This window comes from Dromiciops gliroides, chromosome 1, assembly GCF_019393635.1.
Source record: "Dromiciops gliroides isolate mDroGli1 chromosome 1, mDroGli1.pri, whole genome shotgun sequence".
Lineage (NCBI taxonomy): Eukaryota > Metazoa > Chordata > Mammalia > Microbiotheria > Microbiotheriidae > Dromiciops > Dromiciops gliroides.
This window is the reverse complement of record NC_057861.1, coordinates 624622175-624645077: the sequence shown is the minus strand read 5'-3', so window position 1 is coordinate 624645077 and position 22903 is coordinate 624622175. Positions and strand designations below refer to the sequence as shown.

General features: G+C 37.6%; 1 protein-coding gene across 1 annotated transcript in view; it reads left to right on the top strand.

Annotated features, from left to right (window-relative positions):
- Positions 1 to 22903, top strand: part of NPRL3 (NPR3 like, GATOR1 complex subunit) — an 89243-nt gene that overhangs the window by 10877 nt on the left and 55463 nt on the right. Inside the window, 5 exon segments of the mRNA XM_043962860.1 lie at positions 1867 to 1905; positions 5720 to 5849; positions 12670 to 12744; positions 17637 to 17790; positions 22621 to 22693. Coding sequence (XP_043818795.1) covers positions 1867 to 1905; positions 5720 to 5849; positions 12670 to 12744; positions 17637 to 17790; positions 22621 to 22693 — 471 coding nt within the window.

Below are 22903 nucleotides of genomic sequence, written 5' to 3'. Positions count from 1 at the left end.
TGTATAGTGGTAAGAATATAACTTTCACTTTGATTTTAGTTTTCTATATCAGCTGTCCAAAGTCAGGAAAAGTTTCAGAAGCTTTCAAACATTTTTTCTTTTCTTTTTCTATTGGCTAATTTGCATTTGAGCTGGAAGAGGGAAACTGTAGGTGCCCTAGGGACAAACTACTATAGTCAATAACGCTATAGTATCTCAAACTCTTCCCCTCCTTATTTGTTTAGTTTGGGGATTGCCCAGTTGATTCATTCATTCAACATACATTTGTTGCACACTCATTGTCTCCTAGGCACTACTGTGGAGTTTTGCAGATCTTTCGAGTCTTCTGTAGACCCCTCATTTTTTGAGTCAGTGTCCTCCCATGGAAAACAGCTTTGTGCTGTGGAGAACATTGTATTTGGGGTAAGGTCTAGGTGCAGATCACAGCTTTGTCACTTAACAGGTGACTGACAGAGAATTATATACTCATTCTAGAATTTTTCAGATTGACACCTGTTCCATAGCTCATAGTCTTAGGAAGTTTCTTGTAATACTGAGGTTCAGTGACTTGTTCGGGGCCATGTAGTCAGCAGGTTTTCCTGCGGTGGCAGAGGGAGTTTCCTCTACCTTTTTGTGGTTCAGCCTTGCTATTTCATATAGCTCTTCTAACAGAGTTTCCTAGACCAGTGGACTCACAGGTCGGCTTCACCCCCCCCCCCTCCCTGCCCCTACAAAAAAAAAAATCTAGAATGTCAGAAATAGATGAGATTTTAGAGTTGATCTAATTGGTTTTTTGTTTGTTTGTTTTTTGTGGGGCAATGGGGGTTAAGTGACTTGCCCAGGGTCACACAGCTAGTAAGTGTCGAGTGTCTGAGGTCGGATTTGAACTCAGGTACTCCTGAATCCAGGGCCGGTGCTTTATCCACTGCGCCACCTAGCTGCCCCAGAGTTGATCTAATTGAACACCCTCATTGTGCAGATATAGAAACTGAAACCAGAGTGATGGAGTGACTTGCTCAAGCTCATACCAGATGTTAGTGCCAGAGCCAAGAGTTGAACCCTCTTCTTGATTTTCCAGCTAGAGCTCTTTATCCTATAGCATGTACCTCTTATACTTCATCTCTTTGAGTGTCAGGTTCTTTATCCATAAAATGAGGGTAATGTCACAGGATTATCATGAGCCTCAGATGAAATAATGTGTGTAAAGTTTTTGTAAGCTATACGATTGCCAACCACTATTATTATTTGTAAGTTTTTCCTCACTGACAGATTTAGAATAGAAAAATTCAGAGATACATAATCCTGAGAATTTTGTTAGGCATGTTTTCTGTTGCTATATGTTTTTAATATCAGATGTTTCTTCTTTTAGAAGCTGAGGTTTTGGAGTATCTTCCTTAAGTAACTTTAGATGAGATGGACTACAAATATATTATAGGTAGTGAAGGGCTTCAAAAAGAGAGGCTTATATTGCTAGAGATTGGGTGTGGTTGCTACATTTAAATGAAGAAATCAAGCTCAGAGGAATTGAGACTAATTTTGCACTTTACCCTTCTCATTTATTACTGCCCTGCCTCCCAAATATGAAAACTGGGGCTTTTGGGGTGGGTAGATGGGTGGTGATACACTTACAGAAAGGAAGACAATTTGTAAGCCTTGTTTTTGAAAGTGGGTAATGCTTTTTGTTTTTTTTTAAATAATACAGTAGTTTCTTCCCTCATCAACTGTTTATCTTTGCTTTACAGCAATTAACCTCTAACAATTTGGTACATCTTCCAGTTTTTAATACTGTCTTTAAAAATAAAAGCCAAAACAACCTCACATTACTTTTCATGGTTTATTCTTCTATTGTATTTTTGTTTGGTGTTGATGGTCATATTCCCATTTCAGCGAGCAATGTCCTCTAACTGATGAACAATTGGTTGCAGGGTAAGACCAAAGCATTCTATACTGTCTTTTTGCCTCATGCTTCCTCTTCTCTTTATAATTGTGCTTAATTTCTGATTTTCACTTGATGTTGATCAATGAACTAACGAAACAACAGTAGCCGTCACTCTGATGCTCTGTGCTGAGGCCTCCCCAAAGGAGTTACCAAGGACCTGCTAACATTTCTCTGCTTTCCTCCTACCCAAATTCTTTTCTCTTCTGAGCCCTGAGGTGTTTAGCTATTGTGTATTTCCAGGAGAGCTCAGGTGAATACAAGGGAAGATTTTCAGGACAGGGCTTAGCTTTAACCACATTGAAACCCTTTACCAATCCTTTCTGACAAATTATGGATGAATATTGATATCAGGTTTTATTGTCAATAATTATGTTATAGGGGGCAGCTAGGTGGCACAGTGGATAAAGCACCAGCCCTGGATTCAGGAGGACCTGAGTTCAAATTCTGCCTCAGATACTTGATGCTTACTAGCTGTGTGACCCTCATCGCCCCACCCAAAAAATTTTTTTGTAAAAATAAAATAGGGTCTTGAAAATGATTTATCTTGTATACATTAAAGAGAGTAATGTCCCCCTGCAAGACCCATTTTGCTTCCATCTAGTCTTTGGGGAAAACTCCCTTTTTTAGGCTTTTCAAATATATCGATTGTACCTAATAGACACAGTGTTGGGTTTATAGAAGTTGGCCTGGATGAGGTGTGGTTTTACTCTTAAAAGCCCAGGATCTTCTTTTACATTTATATCTGGTTCATTTTAAATTTTGGAAATAATTAACTAAATCCAGTTGCTGAAGAGAAGCTGATTTTACTCGTTCATTTAAGGGTAGAAGATAATAGTCTTTATGAAAAAGCTAAGAATTTATTTGGGTTAAGTCTCTCCCTATATTCAAGACCCTAGTTCTTCTTGCAAAATTTTGCCTAGCTAGCACAATTTTTCAAAAAGAACTTTCTGGAATGAGGTGGAGTTTATTTTATTAGCCTCTTACCCTATCTTCCCCATGCCACCTGGTGGTAGAGAAAAGAGGTTATTCACTTGCACAGGATTAATATTTGACTAGTTTCTAGTACCTAAACTCTATCTCTACTAAAAGTACATCCATTTATGGCATTTTTTTTTTAATCACATAACACCTTTCTCTAGCCCTGTGGGCCCTCTGGGCCTTAATTTCCTCATCTCTGAAATGGAGAGGAGAATAATAATACCACCCACCTCACAGGGTTGTTATGAGAAAAGTGCTTTGTAAAATGTAACGCCTATACAATTGATTGTTGTTGTTTTGCCCTGATTCAAGATGGGAACTTTCATTAAAGTTTTTAGTTATTTTGCCCTGATCCAAGACAGGAACTTTTCATTAAAGTGTTGGACAATAGCCAACAAGAATCAGTCAACATGTATTTATTAAGTGCTTACTAGGTACCAGGCACTATGTTATATCCCAGGTAGTAGAAATTTGCACAGAATGGCCAAGTACCCTTCAGTCTTTCTGACCCTGAAAGGGGTTTACTTAATTCCTCTGTAAGTTTCCACTTTTTTTTTTTTACATATCCAAAGACTCAGTATTTTCAAGTAGAAAATGTGTCTCTAGTCATTTGACCATGAAAGAAACAGATGTTAGTGCTTAATTGTATGTTACATCATTCTAGTGAACCCAATGGGCAATTCATTTGGATCACTCAGGATCACTCAGACAACTTTAGGCCTGCCATCAGGAAACCTAAACTTTTAGGGCTTCCAGAACCAATCTAGTCTCCTAAAGGTCCTTGAAAACTTTTTAGGCCTGTTCTGCTGCAGACCAGAACAGGAGTGACCTGAATATGAAAAGAATTTTTGAACAGTTGTTCTGCTTGCAACATTTCTTTCAGTATGTTATTCATCTGTAGGGAGGTTCTACTGAATATGAGTGAAATCACATTATATACACATTGAGAATTGTCCAGATTGTATAGAAGTTTGCTTAAAATAAATGAGTTATTGGCTTAGTGTTTGAGAATCTTTTTTATTGTAAAGTATTTGACCTAAAGAAATGGTCCAGACTAAATAGAACCTCAGTTTCCAAAACAAGGGGGAAAATCATGGTGTTAGCTATCCATTAAGCTACTAGAAGATTGATTTTTCTGGGGCAGCTAGGTGGCACAATGGATAGAGCACTGGCCCTGGATTCAGGAGGACCTGAGTTCAAATCCGGCCTCATACACTTGACACTTACTAGTTGTGTGACCCTGGGCAAGTCACTTAACCCTCATTGCCCTGCAAAAAAAAAAAAACAAACAACAAAAATAGATTGATTTTTCTACCATAAAAACAGTTTGCTTAGTGTTTAGCAAGAGGAAGTGTAGACAGAACTGCTTTTTGAGGCCGTAGAGGTACAATGGTATACCCTGCTGGGTTTGGAGTCAGAAGGCCTGGGTTCAAGTTCTGAGTCTTTCACTTATTATCTGTGTGGCTTTAGGCTAGCCACTTAACCTCTCTTACCTCAGTTTCCTTACATGCAAAATGAGAATATTGGATTAGATGAATTCTAAGGTCCCTTCTGCAGTGATTAAAGATTTTACCAAAAGTATTGTGTTGATCTTTAAAAATGGATTCTATAATAATTCATTTCTGATGATTCAGATGCCTAGCACTGTAAAACTAGACAATATAAACCTGAGGTTCTTTCCAATATTACATTTGGCTTCCCCAGAACAGTATGACCTTAGTATTTCAAAATAAACAAAAATACACTTGGCCTTATTAAAACCAATTTCATATATTGAGATTTTCACCTAACTAATAAAAACTACAGAGGTTTTTGCTGACAAGATTATTATTTTTTAAATTCTTTTTAAAAATTATACAAAGATACATTCCTATTTTTAAGACCTAGGTTTTTTTCAGAGGTCTGGGCTACAGGAGATAAAAGAATGTAGTTGACACACCCATAAGCCACCCTTATTTCTTTCAGTGATACTGTGTTATCTGTAATCCTTGCATTAGGAAATTGGGGGAGAGTGACATACATATTAAGACATAAATATTACATACAATATTAAGAAATATATACACATCCAAACATAACATGTATTGACATATGTACATGTATGTATAGATACACACATATATATTGTTTCTTCCAAAATAATAAAATAACAAGCTAATAATAAAAATAATAAAATAATAAAGTTAAAATACTCTTATTACATAAGGAATATTTAACCATTTGTAAAGAAAAAAATTAATCCTTAATATGTTTATAGTTTCATTCAGGAATGCTGAACTTTACTGATTTAGTTGAGTATTTGCTGCAGGTAAAAGGAGGTTTCGATATTTATATATTTTTTTAATTATGAAAATCCCATAGTGGCTAATACCTGTTCTTTATTTGCTTGAGCACCAGGCTGCATCAGTCAATAATCGCTTAGTACATGTATTAACATGTAGCTCTAGCAAGGCAGTGGCTACCTCCAAATATTTTTTTTTACCTTAAAAAAAAAAAAAGCAAACTGCAACTTATATTTCTCTCCTGTACTTCACAGAGCATGTCATGAAATGGCAGCATGTGCCTACAATCTTTGCTTCTTGGCACCTTTCATCTTATAATTGTGGTGATTTGAAATATGTAATTTCAGGGAAGTGCTTTAAAAAGATGGATTGTTAGAAATCAATGAGGTTAACAATTGGGAGATTTAATTGGAACTCTAATAAAATAAAAACTAAATGAAACTCCAGTTTAATATTATCTGCCTTTTCCTTTGGAAGCAGTTTGGGGTTATGGTGCTATTAATTTCCATTATAATTTTTTCCATTTTACTTCTTTTTGAAGATTTTCAGATGTTATTCTAGCAACGATTTTGGCAACTAAGTCTGACATGTGTGGTCAGAAATTTGAGCTGAAGATTGATAACGTACGCTTTGTTGGTCACCCTACACTTCTGCAACATGCCCTGGGACAGGTATGGTCAACAGCATACAGGATCATTAAAGATGGGGTCTAATGTAGTTATGTCAAAATAAATGGATGGATGGATGGATGGATGGATGGATGGATGGATAGATAGATAGATAGATAGATAGATAGATAGATAGATAGATAGATAGATAGATAGATAGATCATCAGACAGACATACAGATAGATAGGCAAACAAATAAATAAATATATAAATAGGTGATATAGCTATATCATTCTTCTAGTTATTCAGAACATTCTAAAGCCACCTCTGTGAATGGTAATGTAATCCCTCACTTTACCAGTGACAAATCTAAAGCCCACAGAGGTTAGGTGACTTAACAAAGAATACCCCAAAAAGCAGAACTGAAACTTTGAATCCAGGTATCCTGAACTCTCCAGTTCAGTCTACTTGAGAAACCATACTTTAAAAAAAAACACCCTAATTTTATTGGTATAGTTTGTTTTTAAATCAGCTTCATTTCCTGATATTTCTTCCTTCTCTCTTTCCCAAAGAGCCATTTCTTATTTAAAAAAAATAAAAAGAGAAAAAGAGAAAAAACCAAACAGTTCAGCAAAGCTAACCAACAGAACAGCCAAGTTCACAGTTCCACATTCATAGTCCTCCACCTCTGCAAGAAAGGGAAGGAGGTGTATTCTCATATTTCTGAGGCAGCTTCATCAGAATTTCACAGCATTCTGTTTTGATTTTTTGTTGTAGTCTTTGTTTACCTAGTTCTGCTCACTTTATATCAGTTTATGTGTCTTCCCATGTTTCTTCATAGTCATCATTCCCCATATCACAGTAATATTCCACCATATTAATGCATCACAATTTTATTAGCCTGTCCCCAAATGATGGACATTTACTTTGTTTCTGATTCTTTACTACCACAGAAATTGCTGCTATAAATATTTTTGTGTTTTGGGATCTTTCTTTTTATCATTGACCTCCTGGAGTAAATTCCTAGTAGTGGGAGCTGCAGATCAAAGGGTAGGGACATTTTAGTTGCTTTATTAGCATTCCAAATTTCCAGAAAGGTTGCACCAATTCATAGCTTCACCAATAAAGTATTTGTATGCCTGTATTTCCACAGTCCCTCCAACATTTGCTATTCTCTTATTTTATCTTTGCCTGTTTGTTGATTGTGAAGTAGAACATTACTTGTTTTCATTTGCATTCCTCTTATTATTAGGAGACCATACTCCTATAAGCAATGATGAGAATTTAAATAAATGTTACTTATTAGAAAAACGTTTTTATAACCCAACCTGCAAATGAAAAGTCAGAACCCAGTGTTTTAGGAATTAAAAATAAACCACATTAGGGGCAGCTAGGTGGTGCAGTGGATAGAGCACCGGCCCTGGAGTCAGGAGTACCTGAGTTCAAATCCAGCCTCAGACACTTAACACTTACTAGCTGTGTGACCCTGGGCAAGTCACTTAACCCCAATTGCCTTACCTCAAAAAGACAAAAAAACCAAAAAAACCCCAACACATTTATTTTCAGCATCAAAAATCAGTTAGTTGTAAAGATCACGCGGTTCATTGTTAATTTATTTCAACAGATATTTATTAAACACTATTTACAAAGCTCTATGTAAGGCCCTGGAGAAGTTAAAAATTTAACCTAGTAGAAGTCATTTAATAACCCCAATTTCTGACCCTGGGGATCATCTTCAATTTGGTTATCTTAATCCCATCTTTCTTTTTCTTTTTTTGCTGATTTTAACCTCTCCTTTAATAATCATTCCTTAATGAAATCCTAACTTACCATTTTTCTTCTATTTACTTTTTTATCATAAAAGGATTTTATTATTTTGCAGTTACACATAAAGATAGTTTTCAACATTTGTTTTCATAAGATGTTTTAGTTCCAGATTTTTCTCCCTCCCTCCCTTCCCTCCCCCCTCCCCAAGACAGAAAGCAATCTGATATAGGTTATATATGTACAATCACATTAAACATATTTTCTGCATTAGTCATGTTGTGAAAGAAGAATCGGAACACAAGGGGAAAACCTCAAAAAAGAAAAAAAAAAACAACCAAAAAGTAGAAACAATATGGTTCAATCTGCATTCAGAATCCACAGTTCTTTTTTCTGGATGTGGAGAACATTTTCCATCATGAGTCCTTTGGAATTGTCTTGGATTATTTCACTGATGAGAAGAGCCAAGTCTATCATAGTTGATCATCACACAATGTTGCTGTTACTGTATACAATGTTCTCCTTGTTCTGCTCACTTCACTCAGCATCAGTCCACTTAAGTCTTTCCAGGTTTTTCTGAAATCTGCCTGCTCATTATTTCTTACAGCACAATAGTATTCCATTACATCCATATACCACAACTTGTTCAGTCATTCCCCAATTGATTGGCATTCCCTCGATTTCCAATTCTTTGCCACCACAAAGAGAGCTGCTATAAATATTTTTGTGCATGTGGCTCCTTTTCCCTGATCTATGATCTCTTTGGGACACAGACCTAGTAGTGGTATTACTGGGTCAAAGGTTATGCGCAGCCCTATAGCCCTTTGGGCATAGTTCCAAATTGTTCTCCAGAAAAATCCCATCTTTCTTTTGCTCTGCTTTTATTTAAGGGTCATGTGAGCTGAGTAAAGTTAAAAGGGTCTGGGCATTTATTGGACTCAGAGTCAGGAAACTTAGAGTCTAGTCTCAATTTTTCTATTAATAGTTGCAACTTTGGGCAAGTTATTTCTTCTCTCTGGTCCCTAGTTTCTCTGTTTATACAATGAGGGGATTGGTCTAGATCAGGGGTCCTTAATCTGAGGCCCTTGAACTTGTTTTTTATTATTTTGATCTATTTCAATATAATTGGTTTTTATTTAATTCATTTTAAAACCTTTTTCTGAAATGGGGCTCATAGGTTTCACTAGACTGCCAAAAAGAATTAAGCTCCTTGGCCTGTGATCTTTAAGGCTCCCTCCTGTTCTTAAATTCTGTGCTTCTATGATTGGCCACCTCCCATCAGAAAGTGTGCAGGAGTGAAGGAATGATCACTAAGTGTCACATTTCTCCATCTGATCAAAACTTTTGCTGAAATTCTACCAAGAGAATGAGCTTTCTTTGATGGTTCAAAAAACTAAAGGGTGTGTTTTGTTTACAGTGGTCTTTTCTTAGCAAAAAGCTTCATTGCTTCTGTCTGGCAATGTGTGATAAAAGCCTTCCATGGCCCAACTAGAGCTCTTCTTCCACCCTGTGGTAACATTTGCTCATGAAAATGACCGTTTTATTTTTTTAAAGTTGACCATGCATAGAATAAATCTGCCCAACAGATGCCAATTGTTCTGTTTAGGGGCAAATAGTGGTTTAATGGTCCAGAACCACAGATATAAAGGGTTGGAGTAGAGATACAGGTTGAGGGTGAGTTGTAGAAAATTTAGTAAACATTTATCATGCCACCTGCTATGTATAATGTGCCTCTTTGCTACCTTTTACACAATCGTAGCACTAATAATAGCTGACAGTTTTATAGTGTTTTATGAATTACAAAGTATCTTATCTTATTTGATCCTCACAATAACTGAGATTGATAGTATAATAATATTCCCATGTAAATATTATTATTTCTATTTTATAGGTGAGAAGTTGAAGGTGGTCTAAGCAGTATATTGATTTGCCCAGAGTCACTCAGCTAGTAAATCATAAACATGATTTGAATCCAGGTTTTATTATTCTAATGCCATTGGTTTTTCTCCTACATGATCTCTACCTTCCTGAAGGATTGTCTTGACCATGTCCTTCATCCTTCTTCCATTTTTACTATACCTGTAAACTATGCTCCAGATATGATTTGACCAATGCAGGGTATAGAAGAACTACAAACTCAATAATTTTTTTTTGTTTGGTTGGTTTGGGGCGGGGGGGGGGGGGGGGGGGGGGGGGGGGGGGGGGGGCGGGGGGGGGGGGTGGGCAGTTAGGGTTAAGTGACTTGCTCAGAGTCACACAGCTAGTGTCAAGTGTCTGAGGCCAGATTTGAACTCAGGTCCTCCTGGATCCAGAGCCAGTGCTTTATCCACTTCGCCACCTAGTTGATCCCCTATACCTGTAAACTATGAATGATAGTGAGATTTCAGTTATTTGTGGCAACACGAACTGGAAATAATTGAGATAAGGAAAATGTAAGAATGATCCAGAAATCCCATTTACATTTTTAAAAGACCCAGTGAATTCATATTTTATTTATGTGTTTATTTTGTTGTGGCGCAGTTTAAATTTTTTTCCCAATTAATAAATTTTATTTATGTCCCCTTTTTAAACATCAGAATCATTTCCCAGCCTCACTTTATCCAATTGATTCATCTCTCATTAAAAGAAAATTTTATGTAAAACCCTATCAATAAAATTCCTCTGATAATATATGGATTATTTTACACCTGCAAGCCTTTTCTCTATAGAGAGGAACCAGGTGTTTCCTTTGCTTTTCTCTGGGACCAGGATTGGCATTGCATTTTATTTGTATTTCACAACATTTTTGTTTACATTATTGCAATCACTGTTTTTATTTGTTTGTAAAGTTCTTTTCTCCAGTTCAGTTCAGATTAATCTTCTTAGGTTTCTTTGGATTTTTTGGATTTTTTTCCTTTCTTACAACACAATATTCCATTACATTTACATACCTCAGTTTGTTCACCCATTCCCCAATCAATGGATTTTCATGTTTCCAGTTTTGCACTACCACAAAGTGCTTTTACTAATATTTTATTATGTGTGGCACCTTTGTTTTTGTTATTAACCTCCTTTGGATTTATGCCCTGTAGTGCAATGGTTGAATCAAAGTATATGAATTAAGTTTATTGGCTTTCTTCATATAATTCCATATAGTTTTCTTGAATGGTTGGACCAATTCATAGCTCCACCAACAGTGTATTAGTGTGACTGTTTACCCATGGTTCTTCCAACATTGACCAATTCTGAGTTTTTTCATCTTTTCCACTGAAAAGACAACTGAAGAGTTGTCTTAATTTGCATTTCTCTTATTAGTGATTTGTTTGCATTTGACTTTTTGAAAACTATTCCTACTCTTTGGCCATTTATTCAGGAGAATGGCGTTTAGTTTTACATGTTTATATCAATGCTCTATTTTATATCTTGGATAAAGACTGGACCTGTAATTTCACTGATACAAGTAACTAACTCACAGGTGAGGAAACTCCCTCTGCCAATGCAGGTTGGCATCTTTCCTGCAACTTAAAGTCTTAGAGAGTTGCCTAGAGCACTGAGAAGTTAAGTGACTTGTTCAGAGGGCCTTTTGATTCCAAGGGAGTTCTCTAGCTACAGCTCTACTGCCTATTATGTTAGGAAAGATACTGAGTTTAAATAAGACATTATCCTTGTCCCTCTTGGAGTTTACAGTTGAAGTAGAGAACATAAGACATGTGTAGAAAATATATATTACTTAATAAGTGTGTGGACTCAGGTTTGAATAGTACCTCAAATGCTTACTAGCTGTGTGATGCTAGGCAAGTCACTTAATGGCTCTGTTCCTACTTTTGCTTGTCTGTAAAATGAATGGGTTGAACTCATTGGCCTCTAAGGTCCCCTTCTAACTCCAATTCTATGATGCTTTGATACCAGACTTGTATTCAAGCAGAAAACTTATTTTTCTTTTCTTTTTTCTTTTTTTTTGGGGGGGGGGTAGGACAATGAGGGTTAAGTGACTTGCCCAGGGTCACACAGCTAGTAAGTGTGAAGTGTCTGAGGCTAGATTTGAACTCAGGTCCTCCTGAATCTAGGGCCAGTGCTTTATCCACTAGCTGCCCCAGAAAACTTATTTTTAAAAACTTTTCCATTCAGTTATTTTTGACTATTCTCAATGTACGAGACGTAAAACTCTAAATAAAGATGTCAGGTTTTATTGCATGGGATCCTGTTTCTCTAGATTCGTCCACATTATTATGATGCTTGTAATGGCCTGGATATGGCAGTGTGGTGTAATGGAGAGGCCTGGGAGTTCTAGTTCCAGCTTGGTCACTAACCATTTATTTAACTATGTGTGTACAAGTCACTTGAGGAATTACTCAGGGTCTTAGTTTCCTCATTTAAAAATGAGGGGTTCGACTAAATAATCTACAAAGTCCCTTCTCATAATATTCTGTGATTCCAAGTGTTTTTGAGAGGCACTATGGTGAAGAGGCAAAGACCTGAATTAGGAGCCTGAAGACTCTTACAATTCTAGGCCTGGCTTTACTACATTAGCCATTTGACCTTGGGCAAAGTCCTTAACCTATGTGATCCTCAGTTTCTTTATAAAATGGAGATAATATCCTCCATAAAGATGAAATAACGCACAAAAAAGTGCTACAGAAACATAAAGTATTATACAAATATAATGTGGGATAGAGGACTGAGCTATTGGGTGGGTTTGCTGTTATTGTTATAGGAGTAGTACATTTATAGCGTAATACTTAGTGTTTTGAAAATACCAGTAGGAATACAAAACAGAACCACATTTACTGTTTGATTATGTTGCATTCCTTGTATCCCTGGAACAACCTCCAAAATCAGGGAGGTTCTAGCAGTATGGGAGTGTGGCTGTTGTAACCGAGCTCAGTTCTCCTGTACCACCTCAGACCCATAAACCCACAGATTTACCCAACAAATACTGGTGGTATTGGATAGTCCAGACACAGTTAGCAGGGCTGGTTCCAATGATCTCTCTCTAGCTCTCATTCCACTGTAGTCTTGACATTGTCCTTAACTTCTGTTGTGGCATATTCATCATCAGATTATCTCCAGCTCTATCTTTTTTTCATTGCTCCCTGAAAGTAATTTCATTTTCTTAATAGACTTCTGTTTATTTTACAGGTGTCCAAAACAGATCCATCTCCAAAAAGAGAGATGCCGACGATGATTCTCTTTAATGTGGTATTTGCATTAAGGGTAAGGTTGTCTTTTTAATCTTTCAAATGATCACATACAAATTGTTGGGAGTAGGGGAATTTGTGATTTCTTTCTCATTAAGGCTAAAGTGAATGAGAGATTAAAATGAGTGACTAAGGGAGGGTCTGAAGTCTCAGTCCTTAGGGACTAATGGACTGGACAACCTTGTCTTCTCAGTGTTTTCGATGTTCACCTGCCTGAGGATGGAGCTGGACCAAATGATCTCTAATGACCTTTTTGAGTTCAAAGATTCTGTGATTTGTAGTTAAAGGAGGCTCACATTCATAAGATTCAATATTTTACCCTTAAAATGATATTATTCCACTGATCATAAATCGATAGGAGATGTGCCCTTGTATTTAGTTTTATGCCCCTTATAACACCAGTGAGGTGGGCATTTAACCTTTACTGCTAAGCTTCTAATAATGATGATGATGGCACTCATTTCTATAGCAGTTTAAAGTCTATGATCACTTTCCTTACAAAAATCCTATGAGATTGGTAGTCTAAATATTATCATCTCCATTTTACAGCTGAGGAAACTGAGTTACACAGAGTCCAGGCCTCTTGTCTCCAAGTCCAGTGCTCTTTCTCTTAAAGCACAGTATCGGGAGCAGCTAGGTGGTGCAGTAGATAAAGCACCAGCCCTGGATTCAGGAGGACTTGAGTTCAAATCCGGCCTTAGACACTTGACATATACTAGCTGTGAGACCCTGGGCAAGTCACTTAACCCTCATTGCCCTGCCAAAAAACAAAGAAACAAAGCACAGTGTCATTGCTTCCACTTTTCCTGTCTCTGGCCTCTATCCATTCTCACTCTATTGAGACTGTTCTTTCTAGTTCACTCTTGTTTTTGTCTCGGGCTTCACCTTTCATGAATGTAACATTCTCTCCTACTTGATGCTCACTCTTTCACTGCTCTGTCCTGGTTCTTTTCCTCTCTGTCTGCTCCTGGTGTTTTGGGCTGGTTCCTCATCCTCATTTGTTAGATGTGGTTGCTTATGCTTGCACTATGCTCTTCATAAGATTTTTTGTGAGGAAAGCTCTTTGTAATCCTTTAAAGGGTTTGAGAAATGTACTGTTATTTGTATATTATTCAAAGGGAAAAATGTGAGGTATACTTTTTCCTGTGCAGGTTTACCGGCTATGGTATTTTTTTAGATTCTTCCAGATATTAATTTTATTTTGAGGCTACTGGATTTGTCTTTCAGATTCTTATTTCTAAGTTCCATAAAGCAAAGAATAGGTTCTGTTTATTCCCATTCATATAACATGGGGAAAAAATTTCCTAAAAGAGGGTTTAATGATGGCAGTGTTACCCCCAGGTACATAGCAGATTATTGCTAAATAATGTCCATTTCAATATTGAAGTGCCTGGTGGTCTCTGTAATGATGCCCTTTGGGGGTGAATTGCTGTTCCTGTTTGTAATTCTTTTTTTTTTAAAGCTTTATTGATGTGTTTTGTTTTTATAATATAAAAATCGCCAGATCACTCCACTAGGTGAGAACTAGCCTATAACAAACTAGAGCAATTAAGCAAAACTAACAACAGTGACCTAAACTGAAAATGCATGAAGCATTCCACACCTAGTGCACTTTGCTTTTCTTTTTAAAGTGTTTTTTTGTAATTAACAAAAATGTGTTTTCTTTTCATACCCTTTCCCACGCCCCAGCATTACTAGCACCTCACTGGGGGAGAAAAGAGAAAAGAAAAACAAATTCCTTGTGACAAATATGCATAGTCAAGCAAAACAAATCCTTTCATTAGCTGTTTTCAAATAATATGTTTCATTCTATGTCCTAAATCTATCCATTTTCTGTCAGGAGGTGGGTAGCAAGTTTCATTATAGCCTATTGGAATTATGGATGCTCTTTTAATTGTTCTTAATTCTTACAGATTTCAAAGCTGTTTATCTTCGCAATATTATGGTTATTGTATAAACTGTTTTAATGGTTCTGCTCATCTCATTCTTCATCAGTTTATAACATTCTTCAAAACTGTTCATGTTTATAATATTAATAATATATAAATTATTCTTCTAGTTGTTTATTTCACTCTGTGTGAGTTCATGCAAGTCTTTCCATGTCTCTTTGAAATTATCTATTTCCTTATTTCTCACAGCACAATAGTATTCATATACTATTCACATTATTCTCTACATGTCATATATACATATATTCACAAATACTATCATATTCATATACCTCCATTTATTCAGCCTTTTCTTATTTGATAGGCATCCCTTTAGTTTTTGTTTTGTTTTGGTTTTGCAGGGCAATGAGGGTTAAGTGACTTGCCCAGGGTCAGATAGCTAGTAAGTGTCAAGTGTCTGAGGCCCGATTTGAAACTCAGGTCCTCCTGAATCCGGGGCCAGTGCTTTATCCACTGTGCCACCTAGCTGCCCCCATCCTTTTAGTTTCTTTTTTTTTTTTTTACATATAAGGTATTTTATTTTTTCCGTTACATGTAAAGATAGTTCTCCACTTTTGTTTATACAAACTTTACAATTTCAGATTTTTCTCCCTCCCTCCCCTCCCTCCCCTCCCTCCCCCCCTCCCCTAGACAGCAGGTAATCTGATGTAGGTTATATCTATATACATATACACACATATACATATATATATATATATATACACACACATATATATATCCATAATAACATTAATCCTATTTCTACATTAATCCTGTTATAAAAGAAAAAACCAGGGCAGTAATGCAAAACCTCAAAATAGAAAAAAAAAAACAACAGCACCCAAAACAAAAGAAATAGTATCCTGTTTGTAATTCTTGACAATTTTTCTGGTGACTAATTTGTAATGTTTCTTTCCTCTGAGATTTTGAAATGTCATAAGCCTGATAATTCTCTGTTTTCATAAGTGGGTTGATGCTGTTTGGGATCACGGATGTCCTTAAAGTTATATAAAAGAGAATAACTTCCTGTGAAAGAAGGGAATGGCTGGGTTCTCTGTATTAATATTTGGTTCTGACTTAGAAAGATATACTGTGTTTGGGGATTGCACATGGCCACTTGTGACAAATAAACAGGATTGAACAACTGTTGCAGAGCAAACAAGGCCCCACATGTTACAATCAGCAGAATTCATCCTCCTTCATCCCTCCCTTCCCCCTCCCTACCCCCCCAACCCCCAGTGACTCAGCAGGTACTCTTGGCCTTCAGAAAGCCTAAGTCATGGTTTGCTCATTTATCAGTTAATCCTAGAGCCTGATGGTCCTTTAAACATCTCCACAAACATCTAACAGCTGCTGTCTCCACCCTCTCTGACCTGGGGCAGATGACCCACCCTGGCATGTACATGGCTGATAGTTTTCAGGTTTTCATGAGTGACAGCAAATAGATTTTGCTAATATTTCTTAGCTCTGAGAGATACCTATAACCCACCATTTAAAAGCAAAATATACACAGGGATTACAAATGAGAAATGATAATAATAATAGCGGACATATATGTCTAGCTTTATGGTTTACCAAGCACTTTATATACGTGATCTCATTTATGTTCACAACACCCTATAGTGTAGTACAAGCATCATTTCCTCCATTTTACAAATGAGGACACTGAGGCTCAGAAGTGAAGGAACTTGGGGCAGCTAGGTGGCACAGTGGATAGAGCACTGGCCTGGAGTCAGGGGGACCTGAGTTCAAATCCGGCCTCAGACACTTACCACTTACTAGCTGTGTAACCCTGGGCAAGTCACTTAACCCCAATTGCCTCACCCCAAAAAAATTAAAAACAAACAAACAAACAAACAAACAAACAAAAAAGAAGTGAAGGGACTTGTTCCAGGTCGCACAGCTGGTAAGTAGCAGAGTTAGGACTTGGACCTAGCTCTTAAGAGTCCACTATAGTATAGCTATTGCTCATACTTTGGTGGGAAATATGGTATAGTCCTAAACCATGTTGGCATATTTATGTCTTGGTAAAATTGGGTTGAGCCAGGGCAAGGTCACCTCTATTGTATCTTTTAATGGAAAAGCAAAATATTCAAAATGAACATTTAGAGAAATTTCTATTTGATTAGACAATACATCCCTTTTATGACATATCCTATCATTGTATGCATTCCTAGGTCAAATTATATCCTCCAATCATAACTATGTAAAATAAAAACCATGGCATGAGAAGTAATTAGGCCTCATTCCGGGCTCTTATTTCTTGATGCCAACATTATCAAGGGGCTGCATTGTAATTCTGTAATTATTTCCTGTGGTATATAGAGTTTCCCACACAGGCAGCTGCCTATAAAAGCTTCTAGTTAAAAGGGACCCTGGAGGCCGTCATAGCCAACCCATCACTGAAGTGAGAAGACTCTTTACCCCGTCCTCACAGACGATTAGCCAGCCTCCAATGGAAGGTCTCTGGTGCTGGATAATTCATGACCTACCAAGGAAACCCATTCCATTTTGAGGGAGCTCTAGTCATAAAATCGTTCTCCTTCTATTGAGTGGGATCTGACCCTGTGTAGCCCTTCCACGGGATCTAGTTCCTCCCTCTGGGTCCAAACAAAAGAAATCATCCTTTCCCCACATGAGAATTCCTGAAATATTTTATGACCTCGGTTATGCCCCGCTTATGTCTGCTTTAGGATTAATATCACACAGCCCCCCCATTTTTTCAATTGATCCGTGTATCCTCGTGCATGATTTTAAGTTCCATCACCAGCCAGGTTGCCCTTCTCTGTACACGCTGCTGCTTGTCAATGTTTCTCCTAAAATGTATTACTGAGACCTGAGCCCCGTGCTCCAGTTAGGATATAGACTAAGGCAACACACTCTTCATGTGTGTTCATATACACATCTGAAACATGCCTGTTATATTTATAGATACAGTGTGTATATAAACTTCTTATCCAGTGACTCTCTTACCTTGTAGGCCAATGCAGACCCTTCTGTGATAAACTGCCTGCATAACCTATCACGTCGGATCGCCATTGTGCTGCAGCACGAAGAGCGGCGTTGCCAGTACCTGACCAGAGAGGCCAAGCTGATCCTAGCCATTCAGGACGAAGTGTCTGCCATGTCTGACAGTGAGTCTTGGGCTCGCTGCCCTCCCATTCCCAGTAACCCTGATAGCAAAGTCCTAAGTAGAAGACAAGTCCCAGGTGGAGGAGCAGGTCAGCTGTGTGTGATGCAGGCTTGGTTTTTAGTGGTTAGATGAAATGTTCCCTAAAATGAAAGGCAATGTGGGACAGTGGAGAAAATCACTAGACTTGGAGTTTAGACCTGGTTTTTAAGTCTGAGCTTTGCCACTTTCTAGCTGTGTGACCTCAGACAAGTAAAATCATTTTTTTGGACTTTAATCTCCTCACCTTGATCTCTTAGGTCCCTTCCAACTCTGATGTTCTATGAGTCTAAGTGGATTCAGCCCTGACTGTGTTAGTACATTAATGCTGCTAGTAATAGCAAGCCAAGAACCAAGATTCCTGGGAGCTGCATAGCAGGGAACTTTTTAACTTGAATGTGTTTTTTTGTTTTGTTTTGTTTTGTTTGTTTTGCGAGGCAAATAGGGTTAAATGACTTGCCCGGGATCACACAGGTTTTTTTTTTCTTATTTTGGAGATAATCATTCAAATATTGGCTTTGGGCCATGAATAAAATTTGCTACACTTATAATAACTCACATTTAGATTTTGGTTTGCCTATACTTATCTCAGTCAACCCTTATAACACCCCTCTAGAAGAGTTAATATAATTACTGTTACCCAGTTTATAGCTGAGGAAACTGAAGCTTAGAGACTTAAGGACTTGCCCCAAAGGTCCTATGACTGGGCAGTGGTAGACAGACTCAAGGCCAGGCATCTGACTCCAAAGCCAGTGTTCTTTCTGTCACCCCATGTTGCCTCTTAGTTGTACAGCTTTCTTTTTCATAAAACTACCCAGTCATAAAGGATCCATCTTAAAGCAAAGGTCTCTCAGGCTGTCAAGCTGCAATGCTTGATGGTTCTCTTGTGTTGGAGGAGAGTAACTAAAGAAGAGAACTTTGGTGGGAGGAGGGGAGGGGGTATTTGGAACTATTCATTGCCATTAAATCTCTTAAACCAGAACTTTTAGTGTAGTTGCTTGAGGAAGAAGACATAGATTTAAAATCCAGGTTCAGCATGCCAGTGGAGTCAAACCTTCCATTAGATCAAAACTCTTAATAACCACGATAAAGAAAACCTGTTTCCTTAAGGGCATATTTCCTTAGAGGAACGTTTTATAACATTATTCATTCAACAGACATTAAGCATCTTTCTCTGTGCATTGTATAGGAAATTTCTGGAGAAACATATAGAGACCAAAAAAAAGGAATTCCTGTCCTTGCTGAGTTTATGGTCTTATTAGGATAGAGAAAACATCTATACGCATGAAACAGGATAGAAGATACTAAGTAAAATGAGAAGAGAATTCAGAAAGTTATGAGATTAAAAGAGGGGAAAATCCTTCTATCATGGGTGGGACTGAGGAGTGGGTGATCCCTGAGCTGAGCCTGGAAGTCTGGGGGGATGTCAGCAAGCAGAGATGGAAAAGAAGAGTCCCCACATGCTTGAGGAGAAGAAGAGATAGGTGTGAGGCCAGGTGCAAGGGTCAAAGTGAAGTCAGTTTGCTGAAGGCTTTGGTTTCTGGGCTAAGTGACTTGGGGTGCCTGGAGCCTTGTTATTTTTTGTTTGTTTGTTTGTTTGGTTTGGTTTGTTTGTTTGTTTTACTGGACAATTGGGGTTAAGTGACTTGCCCAGGGTCACACAGCTAGTAAGTATCAAGGGTTTGAGCCCGATTTGAACTCAGGTCCTCCTGATTCCAAGGCTGGTGCTTTATCCACTGTGCCACCTAGCTGCCCCTGGAGCCTTGTTATTAACTTGTTTGAAAGATGTGGCTCTTGGACATCTCAGACCAACTCGATCCAAGCTGTCTCAAGGCCATGTCTTGTGATCATGTGATCATAGATTTAGAAGTAGAAGGGGCCTTACAGCTTCTTCAGGGCAGTCCCATTAATTTTCTCCATGAGGAACACTAGGACCCAGAGGACTGAAGTGTCTTGCTCAGAATTTGCATTCGGATTATCTAACTGCAGATACAGTGGTTTCATGCTGACACACACTGCCTTCTAATATTTGGATCAAAGTAGATATTCATTAGAAGAAGAGTTCAAAACTGGGACTAAGCCCCATTTTTGTGTACCTGCTCCAAACTCGAAGCTTCTTTTGGTTTCTGCCTTCATCCTATCTGAAGGCACCTGGAAGGCCTAGGAAATGTGAAATATCAAGTTATTTATACTCTGTGAAATGCTGCAGTGAGTTAGTTATTCTATTCCATTTATTTGAAAATTCCATTGGGCTTTTTTTTTTTTTTAGTGAGGCAATTGGGATTAAGTGACTTGCCCATGGTCACACAGCTAGTAAGTGTTAAGTGTCTGAGGCCGGATTTGAACTCTGGTACTCCTGACTCCAGGGCCAGTGCTCTATTCCACTGCACCATCTAGCTGCCCCTCATTGGGCTTTTAATAACAATCGTTTATATCAGTAGTTTTTTATAATTTACCAGTACTTTGTTCACATGTAAGGTAAGATAGTGCAAGTGTTATTAATGATGAGAAAACTGAGGTTCATAGAGATGAAGTAACTTGCCTGTAGTTAACTAGTATGAAGTTAAGCCTGGATTTGAACCCCCCACTGCTCTTCCACTATATCATTTATAAACCCCTCTTCCCCAGCCTCCATATGCAAATTATTTCATTCAAGCTAAAACTCATGTTTACATTCAATATCTTAATAATGAAGGCCATGGCATTATTTTTTTTTTGCTTCTGTAGCTACATAATTATGTTTAGTCATAACATTAATGAAAAAATTAAGCAACATTTTATTTGCTGTATTTTCCACTGACTTGGGATACTTAAGTATATTTTGTTACAATGAGAGTGACAAGTCACTTTTGCTTTCTGGGCTTCAGTTTCTTCCCTTAAATTTGAGGTTGTTGAACTAAGAAATCTCAAAGGTTCTAAACTAGTTGGTGTGCTGCTGTCTCTTCTAGTGTCTGCATTCTGTGAAATCACCATTGTCATCTTCTATGAGTGGTATTATTTTAAGTGGACTTGGCAGCACTGCTAAAGCCTCACTGTGGTCCCCAGGTACCCTGGCTATGCCAGTCTGCACTGAAGCACTCTTGTTTCTGAATATCTCTGCCCTTTATCCAGAAAAGGTAGCAGGAAAAGGTAGCAAAGTAGGTGGCTGGAGGGAGCTAGGTTCATTCCCTGCTGACATCTGGGGGTCTGATTGATTGCAGTGTGCTTCCCTGTTTTGTTTTGTGTCATACTCCTTCTGTGACATGCCTCATTTGTGGAGTATTGGTCAGGGGCAGCTATAGAACACTGTGGATAGAACACTGGCCCTGGATTCAGGAGGACCTGGGTTCAAATTCAGCCTCAGACACTTAACATTTACTAGCTGTGTGACCCTGGGAAGTCACTTAACCCCAGTTGCCCAGTCAAAAAAAAAAAAAAGTGAATGTGGAGTATATTGGTCAGCTACCGGGCTTAAAATGCATGTCTTTCATACAGAATACTTAGAAATTCGGGTCAGATGAACTCTACATCTCTATTTAACTCAGGTTCAAAGTGATCCTAAAGAACAATAGAGAAGATTTCTTTTTTATTTTATTATTAAAAGAAATTATTTTTAAATTCTTTCATTGTGAAAATTATTTTTAAAAATTCTTTCATTGTGAGACAGTGGAAAAGTGGCTTGGATTTAAAGAAACTTGGATTTAGTGCAGGCTCTGCTACTTCTTACTTTGGTGACAACAAGAGTGAGTTACTTCACTCTCTGGGCCTCCATTTCAATCCTCATTCATAAGGATGCTGTTAGAATAGGGAATAAATTTTTTTTTTACTTATAAGGTATTTTTTTTTCCATTACATGTAAAGATAGTTCTCAACTTTTGTTTATACATGCTTTACAATTTCAGATTCTTCTCCCTCCCTCCCTCCTTCCCCTCCACTAGACAGCAGTAATCTGATATAGGTTATATCTATATATCTCTATACATATAGATATAGATATCTATACACACACATATATATATATATATACACATAATAACATTAATCCTATTTCTGCATTAGTCTGTTTATAAGAGAAAAAATCAGAGCAATGATGAAAAACCTCAAAATAGAAAAAAACAACAGCACCAAAAACAAAAAATAGTATGGTTCATTCAGCATCTATACTCCACAGTTTTTCGGTTTTTTTTTTTCTTGGAATTTGGAGATCCTCTTCCATCATCCTGGAACTCTTCTGTACCATTGCATTGGTGAGAAGAATATAGTCCATCACAGTAGATCAACACTCAATGTTGATGATACTGTGTACAATGTTCTTCTGTTCTGCTCATCTCACTCATCATCAGCTCACATAAGACCCTCAGGTTTCTCCGAACTCCTCCTGTTCATCGTTTCTTACAGCACAATAGTATTCCATTGTATTCATATACCACAACTTGTCCAGCCATTCCCCAATTGATGGGCATCCCCTCAACTTCCAATTCCTTGCTACCACATAAAGAGCAGCTATAAATATTTTTGTACATGTGGGTCCCTTTCCCCTTTCCATGATTTCTTTGGGAAAAAGACCTAAAAGTGGTATTGCTGGGTCAAAGGGTATGGACAGCTTTATCGCCCTTTGGCATAGGGAATAAATTTTTAAAAAAGAATAGGAATAAATACTTAGGTCCCTTCTGTTCTAAAATCCAGTCCTATGATCACAAATCATTGAGAATTAAGGATACAAATATCAAATTCTCGTTTAAAAGTATTCCTATTTTGTTTTTTATAAGGTTTGTTTTGCTTTGAAAACTTTACTCATTACTCGTTTTAATTGAAGGTCCACAGTCTCCGTTTCATCACATTCTTCCCAAGTGTAATTGGCCAGAGACCTCAAAGGACGCTTATGACAGGTAAGCAATATTCCTTAACCAGCTTGAAAAAGTATATTGAACTATTGTCTCTTCAGATTAGTCACTACCTTCTATCTTGCTTGTTATTTGAGCTTTTGTAGTCCTCATTTAAATAGCTGCCATTGTATATAAGGCCTCTACTATGGAATCACTCTTTGTCATTATGCAATAATTAATGATCCTGTAGCGACATGGGATGGTGCCTGGCAC